Consider the following 20,723-nt stretch of genomic DNA (forward strand, 5'->3'; position numbering starts at 1 on the left):
TTACCTCAGGAGATACCCTCCAAGCCTCTCATACCGAGGTAAAATATAATCGGGTTTACCGTGCCGCTCTCTAATAGGCTGGTCCACGAAACCCTGCCTACTGCAGTGACTAATCAATATCCCACCAAATCAATAAAAGTTTCGACAGCATGACATGGTAATTATATTACTACCCAGCCTGTTAAGGCAAAATAAACAATTCATACAATTTCAACACAATTTCCAATTCAGCCATTCATGCCAATATCACCATAAGCCATTTAATTCAAACCATAAATTTACAACACAATCAAACAGTCTCCAATTACTCAATTTCTAAAATCATCATTCAATTTCAAAATGATTTATAAAACTCATTTCATTTAATCACATTTTACTTATAAAACATAAGGATTTACCATTTAAACTCATTTTTCTATAAAATCACAAAAACGAATAAAAACTATTTTAGATAATTAAGATGATAATAAGGTTACTCACAATATTGGGAGTCAAAGTACTCCTAGTCCCAGTCTTCGAGTACAATCTCCTTACCCTTATCAGAAATTTCACCACCTAAACATAATGCACAACAAGCAATTTACTATATTTGTACTAAACCGTTATAAAACTAATTTAGGCTCTATATGAATGCATGAAATGGGATGCGAAATGTTCGGATTATTATCTAAATATGGTGTTCTACATAGCTTCAATTATGTATCAAAATAAAATGGTATTGGCCTAATTCGATCTATACACCAGTTAATTGGCCAATACATCCAATTCAACTCCAATTAACTTGATTCCACTTCCAACACTCCAAGTCATCAATTACAAGTTAAATAATATGTAATATCACAAAAATCCATCATCAATATCTTCCTTGTAAAATTCAGCCATTGAAGGTTTAGTGTAGAACATGTAATTTTCATGCTTGATTTTTATACCTTACATCATAAAACAACTAAAAACACCTAAATAGCATGAAATTTATCAAAGTCCATTATCCAATTTCTCTCTTGAAAATTTCAGCTAAGGAGTGTGGGTGAAGGGCATGAAATTTCTTGCTTGTTTTTCATACTAAACATCACTAAACAACTAAAAACACTAAGATACCTTGAAATCTAACCAAATAAATCATCAAATCTTCTCTCCCTAAATTCGGTCAGCCATAAATTCTTCATGAGATCTTGAATTTTAACCATGGTAATTGAAAAAGAATGCATAGGAAAGGTAGATCACAAGCTAGAATTAAGAAATTTTACCTTTACTTGCTTAATTCCTTGAAATCCAATAAATTTTCTCTTGATTTTCTTCTCTAGGGTTTGTTCTATGCTTTTTCCCTTTTGTTCTTGCCTTGGTCAGCCAAGAGAAATGAGATGGGAGAGTTTTAGTTGTATTTATAAAGAAAAATATAATAATATTAAAGCTTGACACTTGTCACCATGTGATTGGTCCATGCATAAAACTTAATAATTAAGCATTTCTTCTCCACCACATAAAATCCCTCAATTATCCAAAGTATAAAATGAATTTCATGGGTTTGACAAGTGTCAAGGTGGTGTAAAATTTCAAAAATTCTAATTACGTCCTTGTGGACACGTGAAATGACCTTTTTGCCCTTATGTTTGAAAATTTGTTGAAATTAAAATTTTTCACTTCTCAAGCTCAAATTATGTTCCAAATAGTCAAACTTGATCAAAATTTCATCCACCATCAAAAATTTACCCTCAGATGGAAAAATGACCATTTTACCCCTACGTTATGAAAATTCTAATTTAACTCCAAATCAATCCCCGAACTTTGAATCACCATATTAAGTCATTCTAAGATTCAATAACTCTTAATTGCATCTTAAAATCTTTATTTGAACTAGTTCGAGGCTTAAATCAACTTAGTTGTACCACTAGGTACACTACCGACTTTTGACGATTTTTTTGAGGTATTCAAGTATGCAAGCATGTTGTGAAATACACAAATGACATGGCAAGTATATTATAGAGTAGAGCTTGACACTATATATATAGCTTTGACAATTCATGTTGGCAAAACAAGATTTCTTAGGAAGAGGTAGATAAACATTCACTATAAGCGTTTTTTCTCTAAATAGTCTTTTTCAAATTCTCTTCTACTTCGCCTTTCTCCACTCAATTCTCAACCTTACTCTGTTGCTTACCTATTCTCTACACTTTATCTATCACCACTTGTCATGACACTTAATACTTTAGGGACTGTTTAACTTTTTTTCTCCGCCGCTTTCTATACATCTTGTTCACTTATTTGAAAAACTATCTCTTCTTATCACAAGAGTCACTCTACACCGTAAACTTAAAGAAGACCAAGAAAGAGAAGTAGTGTAAATCTTGGTTTTTTTTTCTTTTGATTTTGAAAAGAGGGATCAAACTCGACTTTTTGAGTAAAAAAACCAACCATTAAATTAAGTGCTCAAGTATATGCATATTGAAAGATTATAGTAAAAATCTAATGATGAACAATCCTATATATTGAACTCTTTACAGCATAGTATTTGCCTCTACGAGACATGGTAAAGATAAAAGGCCTCTAATTTAGTGGCGACTTATCTTTCTTGTGCTAATCATAAAATATATTAATTAAGACAAAACTCAATGATTATCATCTAGATTCAAGACCTACCGAGCATGAATTTTATCTCATTTTATGTTTATTTGTTATTTATTTAGTTATTCATTAGTTTTTTTATATATAGATATAGATATCATGTGGTGTTTAATTATGAATGATTTCTAGCTAAATTAAAACTAGAGATGTAAACGGGTAGAGTATTTACTAATTTTTAAGTATCCAACTCCGAAACCATTTAACTATTAAGGTATTTGAATCTTATTAAAACTCTCATAAAATTGCAAAACATTATCCAAAACTGAATCTTAATAGTAAAACATTATCCATTAATTATATGAATTCGTTAAATACTTGATTATACAAGGCAAATTTTTTGTATTTAGATATCTGTTTAATAACCCAAACCCTAAACTTGAATAAAAAATATTTTACATTAATTCATATGTAATTTGCTAATAATTAAAATTTAAATCATAAAAAAATTTTCATCCTTTCGAACCCCTAACCTTGTCCTATTTACAAAAATTTGTTTATTGAAAATTTATGAAAAGTTTACATTATGTGCTTGGAAATTTTATGAAAATTTTCCCTTCTAACAATAAAATTTTACATATTTAAATTTTGCACCATAGTTAGACTAATATAAATTAATATTATATTTATTAATTTATAAAAAAGTAGGTTGATTGAAATGGAAAAGATTATCTTAAAGCTAAGAAGCACAAAGGTTCAAATCTCACTAAATTTAAAACTTTTATAACATTATATATAATCGGGTTCGGGTGTATGGTATCCTAAAAGTGATACCCAAAACCTAGTCAAATTTGTGTTGGCTTTTAAAAGCCTTACCTTAATTCGTCCCATAACCGAATATAGAGTACCTAAACCTTATGTACTTTAGTCCGTCTCATAACCAAATATAGAGTACCCGAACCCTACGTTATCGATACCTCAGGTACCCATATAACAACCCATTTACATCCCTAATTAAAACATCTAAATTCTAAAGCGCTGGATTAATATTCTAGCATTTTCAATAGCAACCCCACCAATGAGAGGCTGAATTCATTGTGTCTTGAGTGATACTGTACAATACAGTTTGTCACGTACCTATATAAGGTAGGCTCTTTTTCTGGCTTTTTGGACAACTTACATAATTGAAGTTTATGAAATAGTTTGATTCCAAGGAATAATTTCTCATATTTGTAGAGATATATAATTCCTAAACTAGCTAGAACGAGATTTCCAAAAAAAGAAGAAAAAAAAAACACTTGCATTTAGCGTTAAAACCTTTGATTTGGCAGCTTAATTATAACTTTACATGAGACAATAGATATATTTATGATGTGCAGCACAATTAGATTCCTCGGCACCATGTTGATAGGAGGAAAATGAAAATTCATTGAGATATATATATATATATATATAATAGATATATATGTAAAGTCATATTACTAAAAAATGTGGGTAAAATAATAATGAATAATGAATCGAGTATGTTTTCTTCTTATAGAAAAGGATAGGTTTATAGGGTATAGAAAAATGTAAGTTGTTTCCTCTAGTTATTTATCAAAGAAGGGAGATAATAACGATTTCTCTTCTTATTTTTCATTCATCGTACATATATATTTACATTTTTATATATATATATATATATATATATATATATATTTAATTTTTATTACGGTGTATTGAATCTCTTACTTTTCTGTCATACAAAACACTAGAATATGATTAATCTTCTAAAAAGTACCAATTGCAGCCAAAGTTATAAAGAAGTTATGCCTCAAATCTTTAGAGCCGTATATATCACTTCCAACTGCATGGAGTATCTAAAGTATAATGCTTTCTTCTTCTCGTAGGTAAGGCAGGTCGTCTTTTGGTAATTTAAGTGCATGAAAATACCCAAACTCAAAGCAAAAGAAGATCAGCGTATAAAGCAAAGGGGTTCCCTCCATGTCACGTTCGAAACCAGCTGTGTCCTCTCTCTCTCTCTCTCTCTCTCTCTCTCTCTCTCTCTTCGAGAAAGTGCAAACAGAATCGACGTACTCCACCACCTCTCTATAAAGAATACCAACCATGAAGTGAAAAAAACAACTGCCTCATCACCTAAAAAACAAAAAATTCTTGCCTTAACCCACCCTCTCTCTTTATCTTCTTTTCTTCTTTCCTCTCTTCCTCTTATAAACCGTATTCCAATCATCATTTAACGATAATAATCTCCCTTTAAAACTCTTTTTTTTCCTTCCCTCCGTCCTCTATGTCCTAGAAATTAAATATAGGAAATATATATAAAGGAAAATAATTAATCATGGGCGGTTGTGGTAGTAGTAGTAGTACTAGTTCTTTGTTCTCTAAAGCCCTGTTTGGAACACTCGTAGTATTGGGGTTTATCTTAGTTTTGTTAGTTGGGACACTGCAAAGTGAAGGGAACGAAACAAAGACGACATTAAGAACTGAGACATCATCATCGACGGGAAAGCTGCAGGAGCATGCGAAGGTATTAGGTAGAGGAAAGTCGTTGATTGATGGGCATCCGCAGCTGGATCTCAACTACATGAGCAAAAGAAGAGTTCCTAATGGACCAGATCCTATTCATAACAGGTGTGGCTTTATATACTGTACATTTTCATTATCTGGCCAACATAAATTATATGCTATTGTATGTGACAACGTGGTTGAAATTTATTATCAGTTTATCCGAATAATATGCATGGTTTGCATAAATAAATATATATATATATATCTTTTTGTTTTCTAATATCATGGGAAAGAATAATTTTTGCTTTTGAATAGCCATGGGAAAGAATAATTAGAATATATATATATATAGCTAATTTGGTTTTCTTCCTTCCTTTTTCTCTCTGTTTTTTTTTCTTTTCGTCAAGTCTTCAAGAAGTGTTATAATTAGTTGTAAATATTTTTGCATGCTAAAGTTTTTATTCCAGTTACAAACAACTTTAAGACCAAAATCATTTAAGTAATTTGTAATCTTTTCTTCAATTTGGAGAACGTGTTACATGTATTGTTATATACTAGGCATTATGTGTACACATTTGCCTTTAAATTTGAGTGTTTAATACGCATAAAAAAGATGGCTTCTTCCTTAATATTTTACAAAAAAAAGAATTGTTATGAAATCCTGGAAGCTTATATATATATGTGTGTGTGTGTGTGTGTTTGCTTTTAACTGTTACATTGAGTCCTTTTGTACTTGTGGTCCGTTATGTTTTAATCCCCATTAGCCACTTACAACAAAAGAAAAGGAAATAAAGCCGGTCTCTTCACTTTACTCCATCTCTTAATCTTGCTTATCCAAACCTAATTATCGTTAGCATACTGCATTTACAAAGCCTTTAATTACTTTTTTGTATGGTAACTTTTTCTTTGGTCTTTTCTTTCTCTCCTTTTCATTAGTTGTAATCAAAATCTGCAATAAACCTTTTTTTTTTTCTCTTTTTCGAACTTGGGTGTGGTGTAGCTGATTACCAAATCAGTAAAAGCTGACCAAGCAACTCCTAAGCACACAATGAATTGCCATTTTGACGTACATAATTTTTTTTAAGTAACAAAGCTGGTTAAGTAATTAAATATATTTACCACTTAATTAGATGATTGATTTGTGATCCTATGTATAATTATCGATTAATTAGTCTTTTCCTTTTTCACAGGAGAGCTGGCAACTCGAGACGACCGCCTGGACAAGCTTAGGCATCAAAGTATGGGAAGCTTCAGCCAAAGTGCCAAAGATGACCACAAAGGCCAGCGTATCTGCCGTATCTTGTATGTATGTATTTTTTTTTTTTTTGTTTTTGGAAGTGGGACTTTAAATACTGAAAATATTTGAATATCCAATTAAACCTGCATGTATTTTTTTTTTTTAACAAACAAGAATTGTTATGGAGAGACGTGCTGGGAGAGGAGTAAACAAATGGAAGCTTGTTTCATACTACAAAATATGCTTCACCATCAAAAGCATCTAGGGAGAGAAAGATATTAAGCAGATAGGTAGCCTTTTCTATATCAACTTTAAGTGTCTCTATCTCTTTTCTTAAAGAAAATATATTATAATTAGTTCGTTAATTGTGGGAGAAGAAAAACGTGAGCAACAGATATGGAGTTCAATCTTTGCATGATAAAAAACCAAAGAAGTGAGAGGGAGTGAGGGAGAAGGAGAGAGATAAAGAACAGTAGGTGAGAATTTGGAAGTGGGGAAATATGTTCTTTGCAGCCATGCATGTATGAGAGGACATGTACCAAAATCCAAAATCCGCCTACCTGTCAATCAATGGTTCTTTGGCTTTGGGTGCCTGGGTTTAATTACTGTACTTGTCAAAGCTTTGAGTTTTATTCTAGAAAAGGTGCGCACTGGGCATGAGTTCCAAAACTAAAGTGAATCCACCAATTAAAGGTGTAAGCTCCTAAAAGAAAAAGTTGTTTTACATCTTTGTGTGTTAGTCTTTTTCTCTGGATTCTTTGGTGTGGGAGCTGGGACTGTTTTGGTCTTTGGGTCCATTCAAACTTAGTAAACATGCATGAGATTCTTATATCTCGATCGTGGCAATCCAAGGAGAACACAAAAGAGAGAGAAAAAGAATGAAATAAACAAATACATACATACATGCATACGTATAGTCGCTATATATTCTCATCATAGCCAACCAAAAATCAAAAGAGGGCTGCTCTGCTCTCGCCACGCAAAATTTAACCTTTTTATTATTCAGTCTCCATCTTTTGTTGTTTGCTCTAAGAAGCAAAGCAAAGAAGTGGTCTAAAGTAAGATAGATTCAAATTGGGGCATTTACTAAAAAGGGAAAAAGCAAAAGGAGATGCAAGCCGGTGAAGCTTTTGCCTGCATTTTGCATGTGAGAGAGTCGCCAATCAAAAACACAAACCAACTCCCACATTCATTGTTAAGTCCAGGACGAATTGAAAGACTGCATAATGGTATTACCCAATCTATGGACTGAACTGAGCCCAATATTACAATGGGCTTTTCCTATTACTTACTCATGTCCTTTATTCTTTCTTCTAGTTTTGTATGGTCTTACCTTATAAGAATTTTATGAAATTCAAGAACATAACCATATTCTATATGAGGTTGGACATATTCAACGCTCCAATCATAGTAGAAAATTATATGTTTTAGGCTTTGTTTTATTCACTTTTGTTTCTTTTTTTTTTTCATATGTCAATTTCATGGACCTAGTCTGGCTAGTAAATTATCTTACTAATTTAATTTCAAAACCATACTACAATAGCAAAAAAAAAAAAAAGATTCCATAGTAACTTTAATGCCATGTATGGATAGCGAAAGAAAATGAATAGCAACGTATTTAGGAAAGTGTTAAGTTGCAGAGAAAATTCTCTTGTTGTAATTCCGTTTTAATTTGGGGTGATATATTGTATTGGCTCGAGCACGGATAAAGTAATAGTCTCAACATATAAAGCATGAATTTAAAAAAAATCAAATAAATTTTTATTCTTTTGTTACGTTCAATCTAGTTTTTATATTTTTATTTTGGATCTAATAATCATTTTAAACTTAATGATGAACTAACAGTTATTAGTCAAAATATCACTTATCATTTTTTATACCATATGAAGCTAACATGTGGGGCGAAAATACCACGTAATTATAATCATTCACTGTGATATATCAATATATCAATTTAGAGTATAAAATGATAAGTGGTGTTTTGACTAGCAACAATTAATCAATTATTAGTCAGAATGATATATTTTATATAAGATAAAAATATAATGATTTGATTAATTATAATAAAAGATTAAAAATTTATTTAAATTTTTTTAAATAATTCAAAACCTTTTTACATATTGTGCTTTAATATTTTTATCAATTCATCATATCATATAATAATGGAAGTATATTACTTAATTTACATAATTCCTATTTTATATTTATATTTTATTTTAATAAATAAAATAGGTAGGTTTCGAGCTTAAGAAAGGATTTAAGTTTTCATGAACATTTTTCAATTCAGAAGAAAAGATAGAATTTTAAGTCAAGCCAAACCTAAGGTTGCTACAGTCTATCTCAATTTATTCTAGCGTCATGCTGAAGAAAAAGGAAATGTGATTCCTCGACTTAGTTTCATTTGGCTTTCCATTTTTTGAAAATACCTAAAAAAGAAAATAATGTATGCACTAAATTCCCCCACTCTTTCCTTGTCTCCAATTATCCGAAGACAGTTCAAGGGATAATGCTAGGTATGGATTTGTAAAGAATTTGAACCCTAAATTTATCTGAAAATGATCCACTAAATGTTCATTTTTTGGATGGCATCTCATGGCAGTATAAAGACATGATCATCTTTTAGATGTGCTCAAGCCTATTAACAAGCAGATGGGAGTATGGACAAAGATACCAAACATGAAAAGAGTCCATTAGCAAACTAGATTCATGAGTCTCCACACAATCAATTCAATTAACAGAATAATGGCACAGCACTTCATTGCCACCAATCGGCAGTACTAATAATTATAACTTTCTATTTAGATAATGAATAGTTTAGCTGCCTACAAAATTATCGGTAAAAATGTATTAGCTAGCATAATTCCCTCAAACATATTGAAAGTTAATCAAGTGCAAAGTTGAGATGCAAACAGGTAGGGTATTCATTCTTTTTTAGATACTCAATCCATATCCGTTTAATTAAAAAAATACCTCAACTTTATTAAAATTTAAATAAAATCACAAAAAATTATCCATAATATAACATTATCCATTAATTAATTGCTCCTATCCTTTAAATATTGATTAAATAACTTAAACAACAACTTAAATAATTAAAAATCATATAAAAAATTAATTTTGTATTTATTAAAAAATTGAGTTGAAGGTAAAATGTATAAAAGTTCAAATGTCACGAATTATAAATTTTTGAAATGTTATATATAATATTTTGGTACATATTTAATCCCTAGTAAAAAGATAGAAAGATGCATATTGTCACAAAAACGCTTATTTTGAGGGGTTTTTTTTTTAAGTTAAATTCAAATTTGATGGGGATTTTCGAGCTTTCCTTTTTAAAAGCAAAACTCGAGCTCGATCCAATAGATTAACTTTTATATAACTATTTAAAATACATTTTAAAAATAAAATTTATTATCTTTTCAAACTAGATCAGACCACCCACCTCAAGCCTGCAGTTTCACCATGTGCAACTCCGACCGGAATGGAGCTGGACTTACGGGCCTGAGGTGATAGCCCTATCCCTAGCCCCAGCCCCGAGAGATTATTAGTTGAATATTGGACACCATTTAAGACATTCTCATTAATATCTACCTATAATAATAATAATAATAATAATAATAATAATAATGATAAAAATAAAAACTACGGACAAATTATAGCAGACGTTTCTAAAGGTGGAATCCCAATTCAAAAGCCGAATCAATCTTCTTGTGTTTTATTTGACCCAGCAATATTCACAAATTTGACTAGTTTGGTGTTGAAATGAAAAGAATGAAATCACAATAGATTCCTTGACCATTGTTATTTTATTGTTGATAAGCTTTGCTTGACTAATCATTAGTTGACATTTAATCGCCTTCTTATTTTGAAATTAAAAAGAAAGAGAGAGGAGCCAATTGCAAAGGTTGCTAACTTAAGCGCGACAACCAACAATTAAATAAAAGGAGTTCAAAGAATAGCAGCTAACGGACACGTGTCGATCACTTTATGATTTTGACTCGGCGGAGCCACCGGAGAGAGAAAAAAGAAAAACTTTGGCTCCCTTGTATTTTAATGTTGACGAACACCACAACAAATATTTATCCATTATTTATTTAATTCAAATTTAAAATTATTGCTGAAAGGAATTTCAAATTTCAACCAAAAATTAGTAAAAGGGCTAAATTTCGCCATTTCATTTGCTTTGCATTTGAGTTTCATTTCACACTGATCTCTCTCTTCTCCGTCTGTCTTAAGCATTTCCCTTTCTACGACAAAAGAAAGAAAAAAAAAATCATTTATTAAAAGGAAAACCTAAATTTGCTAGCAGGGCCTCATCTCTCCGATAAAATAAAAAGTTTAAAATTCTTTGTCTCTGGGAGAGTGATGATAGATAGATAGATCGAAAACGAATCCATAGCAAAAACCTAATCTCCAAAACGCCGCGTTACGATCCTAATCCCCTACGCTTCACGGATCGAAATTAACCGATCCGACCGGTTGTTAGTTATTCATTTTCTCGACCGTACTGTCAGTGGTGAAAGGGGAAGGGGGACGGGGGGATCAGGTGATCGGACGGTGGAGGAGGAGAGAGGATGCCGTCACAGGGAGACCTAGACCGTCAGATCGAGCACCTGATGGAGTGTAAGCCGCTTTCGGAGGCGGAGGTGAAGGCGTTGTGCGAACAGGCACGAGCCATACTTGTGGAGGAATGGAACGTGCAGCCGGTGAAGTGTCCGGTAACGGTATGTGGTGATATTCACGGACAGTTTTATGATCTAATAGAGCTGTTTCGGATAGGAGGCAATGCGCCGGATACTAATTATCTCTTCATGGGGGATTATGTAGGTCAGTTACTTACTTTGCTTCTTGATTTGATTCTCTTTTTTTTTTTTTTTTTGCATGAGTTTTTGAAAATTGATGTGATTGAGTTTAGAGCACGGAAGTGGAGGTTTCTCTTTATTCTTCGTTTTCTTTTTTTTTAATGAAAAATATTTGGTGAATTTTCTAGTCTCTGTAGCTGAATGGGCGGTTTGCTTTTTGCTTGTTATTTTTCCTTTGTTTTGGAAATATTTCATGTTATATCATGTGAAATTTTTGTGTGAATTAGTCAATGAAATGTTATGTGATCAGATCTGTAGGTACGGATCCCTCCTAGCTGGGCATGAAAAATTAAGAGGGATTAGTTAGGTTATTTTTAATCTTCATATGTTGATAAATTGCTGGATTATTATATTTAAATTGTAATAATTCCAATGGTTTCATGATCTATTATCGTTTTATTAAGAGCCTGTTTGGCCTGGTTTTTTGTTTAGCTTATTATGAAGCTTTTATGAAAAATAATAATTTTTAAAATTAAGTTAAATCTGTTTGATAAATTTACTTTTATAAATATTTTTTTATAAATAAGTTATTTGATAAAATAATTTATATAAGTTTTAATTTTGATTAAAATTACCATAATAGGTATTTAATAAATAATTTGCTATTAATCACAAATTCTTTTGTTCATAATGGAAAAATTTAGCTTTATTTTTTTATTATTAAAGTATTTTTATATAACATAAAATTTATAATTAATAATAAATCATATAAAAATGAAAACAGATCATGTTGGAATTATTTTTAATAGATGAGGACATATTTGAAACAAAAAGAAAAATTTTCTTAAAAAAGAGGAGAGAAAGCTCCTCAGCTTTTTCTAAAGCTCTTTTTTTCAAAATTTTATTCTTTAGAAAAAAGCTGTTTATCTTTTTAAGAGCTTCTCCAAATTCTTGTTTGGCTTGGCTTTTGTTTTTAAGAGGTGGATAAGTTGAAAAAAAACCAGACCAAACAAGCATTAAGTTTGTGATAAATTTACTGTTTGTTTTGTTCCTTTGATGATTAAAACTGCTGAGAATTTGGGGCGGGATTGAGCTTCGTGTTACTCAGATAATGTTGCAGCTATTTTGCAAATTTTTATTTATGGGAGCTAGCATTTCATGATAAGCTATTGGTGTTTGAGCTTATCAGCTTGGACCGAGATGTTGGCCACTGTGCTCTCTTACTTCCTTACCCCCTGGGGAGTTGTATTATCTCAGCTCTGTGAGACTAAACTTTTATTGGGCTAAGGTTGGAATTGTTTAGCTTATCATGGGATGTTTGCTATGATTAAGAAATACTAGCTATTATGTGTGTCAATTTTATGTGTTAAGCTGTAGCTACCTCATCTAAGGTTTTAGATGGTTGAGGGGAGAAATTAGTTCATTTTATAGTGCTTCCTGTTACTCAAATAATGTTGCAGCTATTTGCCAATTTTTATTTATGGGAGCTAGCATTTCTTATAACCTTCGCTACATATGTGCAGATCGTGGGTATTACTCGGTCGAGACTGTCACACTCTTAGTGGCCTTGAAAGTCCGTTATAGAGATAGAATCACGATTCTTAGAGGAAATCATGAGAGCCGGCAGATAACACAAGTGTAAGATCTTTTCACATACCTTTCATCCTTTTCTTTACTGATATTATAGACTATGCTGACAAAAAATCAACCTTTATTTCTTACTTTCGAACATTGAGTTGAGTGACCTTAAGTTCTTATACATGATGAGGAGCAATATAATGTTAAACACACATAAAGGTGATGCATTCTTTATAATAAGATTTTCGGAATGTGTTTTGTATTTTGATTTAGATTGGTTTAGTCTCGAAGCTACCCATTGTTTCTACTTTTTCAAATTATTCTGCCTTTTTGAAAGGAAAAGAAAAAGAAAAAACCTTGGCTTTCTGGCTTTTGCATGTATATTCTCTTTTTGGAAGTTTTTGTGAGTTCTGTTGCTCATAATGTGATTCTACCTGCCCATGGCAAAAGGTGACAACTGTTCTCCACAAATTATGAGTTGTCCTTCCATATGTTTTAAGCATTTTGCATTGGGCAAAAGGAAACTAATTTGGCTTTGAAACTTATCCAACAGTACTTTTGCTGTTGGGTGAATAATTATTCTTAAGTAAATCTCTGAACTGCTTGGTTTTTGTGATCTGTGAAATAATTCATTTAAATTAGGGGTTGCTTAACTGATTTGAATACATTGGTAATTGAGCAAGTTTAGCTAAGGATTCTCCTTGGTGTTATTTCTAACATTAGAGTGGCTAATGCTATTTTAATATTTCAGTGGGAGGAATTAACTTGTCTAAACCTTACATTTGCATGCATGTGTGCATGCATGATAGAGAGGGGTTCTTGTGTTGGTTAATAAGGTCTGTCAAAGCATCAAATCAGCATGATTACTAGTTAGCAAATTATTATTGCATTACACAATGTTTTGATGATACTCTTACAATTAGCCTTGTGTGACCACACTATGCATGTAGCCTGTTTCCAAAAACTGTTAGCGTGGGGCCGACTACCATGGAAGTGTGATGTTAAACCCACTCCCTCCTCATCCATCCTTTTCTTTCCGTTTTCCCTTTTTGGTGTGCTTTTTTCACTTCTTAAGTTTCCTTATTTCCAATGGAAGAAAACTACAGAGCATAGCTATTTGGATTATGCTTAAATGCTCCCTTCCCACCAGACCTTTTTCTTCCCCTGTTTGCTTTTCTCAGTACGCTTTTCAGAAACTATACAGCATTATGCATACTGCCTAAATGTTTGATTTAATCAGTTTGCTGATTCTGCTCAGTCACATTTATAAACTCTTGTTGAGTATTGCACTTGTATAAGAAGACAAGATTTGTAAGTGTCTGGTACTGCAATATAAAATTGATTTACATGTACTGGAACCAAGATGAAATAGATTTGAATTGTAATAATTCAATTCTCTTAATGTTAAAAATGCACTAAAGCCTTGAAAAGGCCAGACATTCCTCAGGCTGAAGCGATGTGTAGATAATAGAGATTATGAACCAGCAGTTAGAAATGTCATGGTAACTCATGGAAAGGGAAACCACATTGCTATCTAATATATAGAACAGAATTTTGAAAAATCATGGGAGTTAGTTTATTAGTGTTTAGAACTTGCTGACATTGTACGATGAGGTGGTATATGGGGTTGCTATATTAACTCTAACTAAAAGGTTTTTTTTTTTTTTTTCCCCTTTTCAGGTATGGCTTTTATGATGAATGCTTGAGAAAATATGGAAATGCCAATGTGTGGAAGTATTTTACCGACTTGTTTGATTATTTACCCCTCACAGCTCTTATTGAGAGTCAGGTTTGACTATAATTTATGGCAGACTGCTTAAGTTGATTAATATCTTGACAGTTTCTGACAGCTTTAGAATTTTACGTCTCAGATCTTCTGTTTGCATGGGGGACTTTCACCATCTTTAGACACATTAGACAATATTCGAGCATTGGACCGTATACAGGAGGTATGTGTACAAGTGATTCTCAACATTTCTTAATCGACTTGATCCATGTCCAAGGAGAGTACTGGTAATTTGCCATGTACTTTAAATCATACAATATAAAGCAAGAACATGCACAATCAACTAAAAGTATGAAGGCTTGTTAAATTATGATTGATAGGAAAGTTGAGAAAATGACCAAAAATTTGGATCTTAGTATTAAAATTTGTCATTTCCTTTTGCATCAAGAGTGTAACTGAAATTTGGTACTAGTTAAGTTGCCTCTGGTCTTTGCTGCATTATATGGAAAATTTATGAGCTTCATTCAGTAATTGGTTGGTTCTTTTGTCTGTAATGATGGTATTGTGTGGAATTATTCATGGTAGGTTCCTCATGAAGGACCAATGTGTGATCTCTTGTGGTCTGATCCCGATGACCGCTGTGGGTGGGGAATATCTCCTCGTGGTGCTGGTTATACATTTGGACAGGATATTGCTGCTCAGTTCAACCATACCAATGGTCTCACTCTGATTTCAAGAGCCCATCAACTCGTCATGGAAGGATACAATTGGTGTCAGGTGTGAAACCTAAAGGAAATAATGACTGATCTTTTGGTAACATGTTTTACTTTTGTATTACTATTAATTATATATTATGTGCTCTCCTTTAGGAAAAAAATGTGGTTACTGTCTTCAGTGCTCCAAATTATTGTTACCGTTGTGGGAACATGGCTGCAATTTTAGAGATTGGGGAGAATATGGACCAGAATTTTCTTCAGTTTGATCCAGCACCTCGGCAAGTTGAGCCCGACACCACACGCAAAACTCCTGATTATTTTTTGTAATTTTTTTTTTGTTTTTTATGTTCTGCTAGCTGTTTCTTGCCCCTGTTTGCTGCTGTATCTCCTGTAGATGTGTCTTGGAAGCAAGGAGCTTTTTGTTGTTTAAGTTGAGGTTCATCGACAACAACATTCTTTGATTTGGAGTGTGTCCTGCTGCTGCTGCTGCTGCTTTGTTAATGTGCTCAAGAATCTCATAGCAGTACACTGATGAAGGCCCCAGTGGCCGCATGTCTTGTATATTTCTCACAAGAAGGAAGCAGCAATAACATGTTATATCTTGTTCTGTAATTTTGCACTTCCAAGATAGAAAGCAGATTTTTTCCAGCAGCTTATGTGTCATCGTCGTTTTGTTTTGACTCCCATGAATTACACAAGGAAACTTCGAAAAAGACACCAAAATTAATTTTACCGCACTTCCGAAGTATGTGGCAAACAAGCCTTAGATTACTATACAATTCTGGACGTAATTTGAAAGTCATCCTGAAAATATGATTTCATTGATCTTTCCATCTTTAATGGTCTCTGTATTAATATGCCAATATGTTGTAACGAGGAATTTTAACTATTTTTGTGAGAGATGTACTCGAGTATTTACCTGTTTACTCTGTTATCTTAAACACAAACATGTCAATGAACAGTGTGGGCACAAGAAACCAATGCTTGGACGCAATGTCTTCTGACAAGTGCACCACAGGATGCGCAACTAGAATTGCTACTAAAATCAAAGAATAAATCCGAAGTCACATCATAATGACATTATAACAGCTCAGTATGAATGGCACCTTTCTATCATTGCTTACCAAATACCAAGAGACCACCCAAAACGTTTTTAATCCTTTCATCGATGATTGCAGAACTACCAAGAATGATCATTTTAACAATTTCACCGCAAGATGGAGGGAAAAAAAAAAAAGAAAAAGAAACAAACAGCAAATGCCTTGCCCTTAAATCTGTTCTAAATTGCTTCAAAGCCCGCAGTTATCAACAAAGTTGGTTTCATATGAAAGGGCTTCTAAATCAAAACCTAGAGTTGGGCTGTATCCTCCCAGCTGCTGCTCCTGGCATGGTAATGCTCCGCTTTCTTCTTAAGAATACAACTGAACCACTAATAAGCAGCAATCCAAATATAATTCCCTGCACGTAGTAGTTTTGGAGTATCTGCATCAGCGATGACACAAAATCATCTAGGTAAAAGCTATTTATCTCTAATTACTGCCTCCAGTTTCAGAACTAGCCAACATTTGGTTTAAGTGTGCGACTGAGAGTAATATACTAACAAGTGATAACAATCAATCAGCAATTTTGTATTCTCATAAGGACTCTTGGTTGACAAGGTGATGTGATGCACTCCATTGATATGCACGTATAGTCACCGAAAGAAATGTCCAGCTCTGCTCTGTTTTATAACTTCCAAAGTAGACATCAGTCACAGAAAATATAACTAGGAAAGTTAACCAAAGCTAGTGTTAGACGGGCTCCATAAGTTGTAGATTAATACAGGCTGGCTGGAAAGGAAGAGAATGCAGGACATACTCAATCTCCTCTCATGAATTTTTAAAATAAGGAAGACAAATATTAACAGAGCTTAGCGCTTGTTCTCATTACGTGTTAGGCTTTTATGGTAGGGCAGAAGCAAAAGGAATCTGAATAGCATATGAAGTATAATAGACAGTGAAACATCAAAGGTACAAGACTGCAGGATTCCGGTCCAAAACTAGAAACCAATTTCATGAGAAAAAGCTGTTAGTATGAGTTTCAAATGCCTTATGCAGCTAATTAATTAATATATTGCTTGCAGATTGAAGATTGAGATCCAAAATGCCACGACCAAGGCAATCTAAAGCAAAATGGAATAGACAGTCAACCATCCAATTCAAACTACATTTTCAGAATGGCTACATATATTTCAAAATTCCAGAATAAACACTATACTAAATATGTAACCTGATTCTCATTTCGAGGAAAAACAAAACATGATTCTTTTCAAATCAATCAAATGTAAAAATCAGTGAAAGATAAGAACCATAAGGTACATACCTCAAAACCTAGTACTGATAACTTCTCTTCATTAACTGTTTGCATGCAGCTTCTGTAGGTAATATAGGCGTTTGAGCTGCCCCCAGATGTGGATGAATCACCAAGTAAGCTTCTACGCTTTCCTGAATTTTCATTATTGACTGAGATTTCAAGATCAGATCTACTTTTTTCAGATTTTTGCTCATTTTCAGCCTTTGAACCATCACCAGTTTCTACACATTTGAAAGGGATACGATATCCTGTCTCACTGCATCGATATTTTTCATCACCCTGGAAACAAGTAGTACTCTAATTAAATCCCTCAAACAATTAAAAAAAAGAGGAGGAAGAAATAAGAGCCATAAAGATTACAGAGGGCTAAAAACCAAACAAACAAAATAGCAAATGCATGGCAACATATTAAATTTACTGATTATTTTCTAAAGATTATAAGCAATATTAATAGAGCCTTCAGTGGCTGTAATATGTGGAGGTGGCAATGTAATTGAAATATAACAGTTATTTTCTTCTTTTATTGCTTGGCTGGCTATCTTGAACAGATTTAAGTACCTTATCCAGAACTCAGTCATGGGATTTTCCTTACTTTCTACTACTTGAGTAACTCAGAAGTGGAAAGCTGAAACCACTTGTTTTTCACTTGAAGCTACTCTAAAGCTGTGTGGAGCAGGGTGCAGCAAATGTCAGGGATCCAAAGACCTTCTGGAGATTGGGATACTGAGCTTGCCTGGGCTATTTCTGTGCTTAAAGGGAAGACTATGTCTTCTTTGCTGCTGCATCTGGCTTGCACTGCCTAATGCCTATTATCTGTTATATTTGGAGGGAGAGGAATTCAAGAACGTATACTTCCAGAACATTATCTCCAGATGCCACTTTTAATCAAATAGCCGCTGATATTCAAGCTGGATTTTAATTCTTTAACCATTAGTGTTACCAATTGTTTCCATGTGAAATTTTGTAGGAGATGAGGGATTGTTTCTGTGTAATCCTTGATACTGGTATTTAGGCTCAGCCTATATTGTACTTGAGTAGCAGGGTTCTCTTCTTATTTGGATGTTGAAATAAAACTTCAATTATCCAAGGAAAAAAAACAGTTATTTTCAGATGTGACAAGGTAATACCCAGAAAAGTTGAAGAAGATCACTAAATAGTAGCAGGATCACGAACTTGATTTAATCCATCTTTTCACATGAACCTAAAGGAAGAACATTAGAGATGGATATGAATAAGCTACTTGATTCACTACTGTTACTAATTCGGCCAACGCTGTCTTAAATTGGAGATGTTTACCAACTTTCTCAGGAATTAAATTGTTCTAACCTCGAAAATAAAATTAATAATGTTGTAATTATAAAGATTAAAAAAAGCCTCTTCACCAGAAAACTGAACTGAACTTCATTTATGTTGTTATATGTTTCTACTAAAGCCAAAACTTATAAATTTATAAACTGAAGCTAAAACCTTTAACAATTTAATTAACACATTAAAAAAAATTAAAATCAATCAAAATAAGATCATAAAATAGGATTCCGAATGAAGACAAAAGGAGAGACCTTCTCAGAGTAAAGGCAAGGAACGCAAGGACCAGAAGGAGAGCAATCGAAAGTACGGTTACTTCCTTTTGGAATTTCTCTGAAGCTCATCAAAACCCTCTGCCCAACTCGTCCACTGAATTAATTCTCAAAATCGGGTTTGAAATTTAAATTAGATCAGATGCAAAATTGACATTCGATATTCATTGGAAAATAGTAATAATAATAATAATAATAAAGAGAGAGAATTTGAGAAATTACTGCTGGTAATCAATCGAAGAAGCTGAAGCTAAGACGGGAAGGAAGAAAAGGAAGGAAAAGAGGAGCGGAACAACAGCTGATGAATTTGAAGATCCCATTGCTTTCTCGTTTTCTTTTCTTTCTTCAATTTCTGTTCGATTTTTTCCTTCTCTTTTTTCTTCTTTCAGTTCTCTTCTTTTTCGCCCAGGACACCTTTCACTTTACGTTATTACAAAACTACCCCGATAGCTTTATGAATTCTCATTTTACCATTTTATTACAACGGATCATGTTTGCACAGGCACTCGCAGCCAGGTTCTCCCCTTTTAGCTATGAAGGCTTTTCCTTTTTCTTTTTCCATCAAATAAGTAAATCATCATTTTATTTTTTATAATTAATTTTTTTTCAAGTAATTCATAAGCAAAATTATTATTTAATTCAAAAAAGAGAGAAAAAAAAAAAACCTTATAACAAGAACAAACTGCAAGGTACTTACTTAGAAAACAAGCAATTGTGAAGAATTAATGTAGGTGCTTGAGTTTGGTCACTAATTTATTAGTTTTATGAGAATTATTTTACAGCAAGTATAATACTATGAGGAGTGTAATAAGAACAATCAAAACAAATAGAACAATTATATTGGATCACCAATAATTCTGGCATAATTATATAAGGTATGTTTTCTTTACTAATTTAACCATTTACAACCAAAAATACATTTGACAAGACAACTAATTCTTTTTCTTTTCTCTTTTCTATTTGAAAATTACAAATTGATTCTATTTCTTTACTATATGATTGTTGGCGATCCATTATTTATCCATTATCAATAGGTTATGCATGGCATAAAATTATGAATAATGTTCCATTCACCTTTTTATAGTATTTGAAAATGTCTAATGTGATATTTACATTAAAAAAAATTAATTTGATATTCAAACTTTAATTCTGTTTATCAATGTGTCTCAACTTTTAACGCAGTTAAAAAAAACTTAATGATGTGTTCATGAATTAATCAAAACACACCATCAAGCTAAAAATATCACGCTATTTTTTGGTGAAAGACTAGAACAAATATACAACACACTCCTTCATTAATATATTTTAAAATTTACTTTTTTAAAAAATAAAAATTAAAAATTAAAAAAAAATTATATTTTCAAAATAAAAAGTAAAGATTTTATAAAATAAATTTATATTTAAAAATTTTAAAATTAATTTTTCTTTTTTAAAAAAACTAAAAAAAAGCTTTTAGCGTTTTTTCCTTTTTCTCCAAAATTTAAATTTTATTTTAGAATAAAAAATTGTAAAATAATATTTTTATCATTTGAAAAATTAAAAAAATAAAAACTTTCATAAACATTTTTTTATTTTAATAAATAAAAATAGAAATCTTTTTAAAAAAACTTATTTTACTCACCGTTTAGATACTCGATATCTGAACCCATTTATAAATAAATATATATA

The 20,723-nt window shown here is 32.3% G+C and overlaps 3 protein-coding genes across 4 annotated transcripts; 2 read left to right on the forward strand and 1 right to left on the reverse strand.

The window, feature by feature from the left end:
* The first annotated feature begins 4,603 nt into the window (after window positions 1-4,603).
* CLE26 (CLAVATA3/ESR-RELATED 26) lies at window positions 4,604-6,543 on the forward strand. The gene is made up of 2 exons (XM_007044376.3): window positions 4,604-5,190; window positions 6,258-6,543. The coding sequence occupies exons 1-2, from the start codon at window positions 4,898-4,900 to the stop codon at window positions 6,295-6,297; spliced, it is 333 nt and encodes a 110-aa protein (XP_007044438.2). The 5' UTR covers window positions 4,604-4,897; the 3' UTR covers window positions 6,298-6,543.
* A 3,930-nt stretch (window positions 6,544-10,473) lies between these two features.
* Window positions 10,474-15,777, forward strand: LOC18609327 (serine/threonine-protein phosphatase PP2A catalytic subunit). The gene is made up of 6 exons (XM_007044377.3): window positions 10,474-11,131; window positions 12,630-12,744; window positions 14,365-14,473; window positions 14,556-14,633; window positions 14,996-15,187; window positions 15,280-15,777. The coding sequence occupies exons 1-6, from the start codon at window positions 10,879-10,881 to the stop codon at window positions 15,451-15,453; spliced, it is 921 nt and encodes a 306-aa protein (XP_007044439.1). The 5' UTR covers window positions 10,474-10,878; the 3' UTR covers window positions 15,454-15,777.
* A 439-nt stretch (window positions 15,778-16,216) lies between these two features.
* Window positions 16,217-19,531, reverse strand: LOC18609328 (structural polyprotein). Of its 2 annotated transcripts, none has more exons than XM_007044378.3 (4): window positions 19,278-19,522; window positions 19,038-19,152; window positions 17,488-17,757; window positions 16,217-16,584 (listed from the first exon to the last, which is right to left on the reverse strand). In XM_007044378.3, exons 1-4 carry the CDS (start codon window positions 19,373-19,375, stop codon window positions 16,468-16,470), a joined length of 600 nt encoding a protein of 199 aa, XP_007044440.2. In that variant the 5' UTR covers window positions 19,376-19,522; the 3' UTR covers window positions 16,217-16,467. The 2 variants fall into 2 exon arrangements, with proteins under 2 accessions (XP_007044440.2, XP_088659352.1); XM_088803226.1 differs by lacking the exon at window positions 16,217-16,584 and adding an exon at window positions 16,634-16,846 and having other exon boundaries at window positions 19,278-19,531.
* Between the last annotated feature and the right edge of the window lie 1,192 nt (window positions 19,532-20,723).

This window comes from Theobroma cacao, chromosome 2 (genome assembly GCF_053813885.1).
Source record: "Theobroma cacao isolate CCN51 chromosome 2, ASM5381388v1, whole genome shotgun sequence".
Classification (NCBI taxonomy): domain Eukaryota; kingdom Viridiplantae; phylum Streptophyta; class Magnoliopsida; order Malvales; family Malvaceae; genus Theobroma; species Theobroma cacao.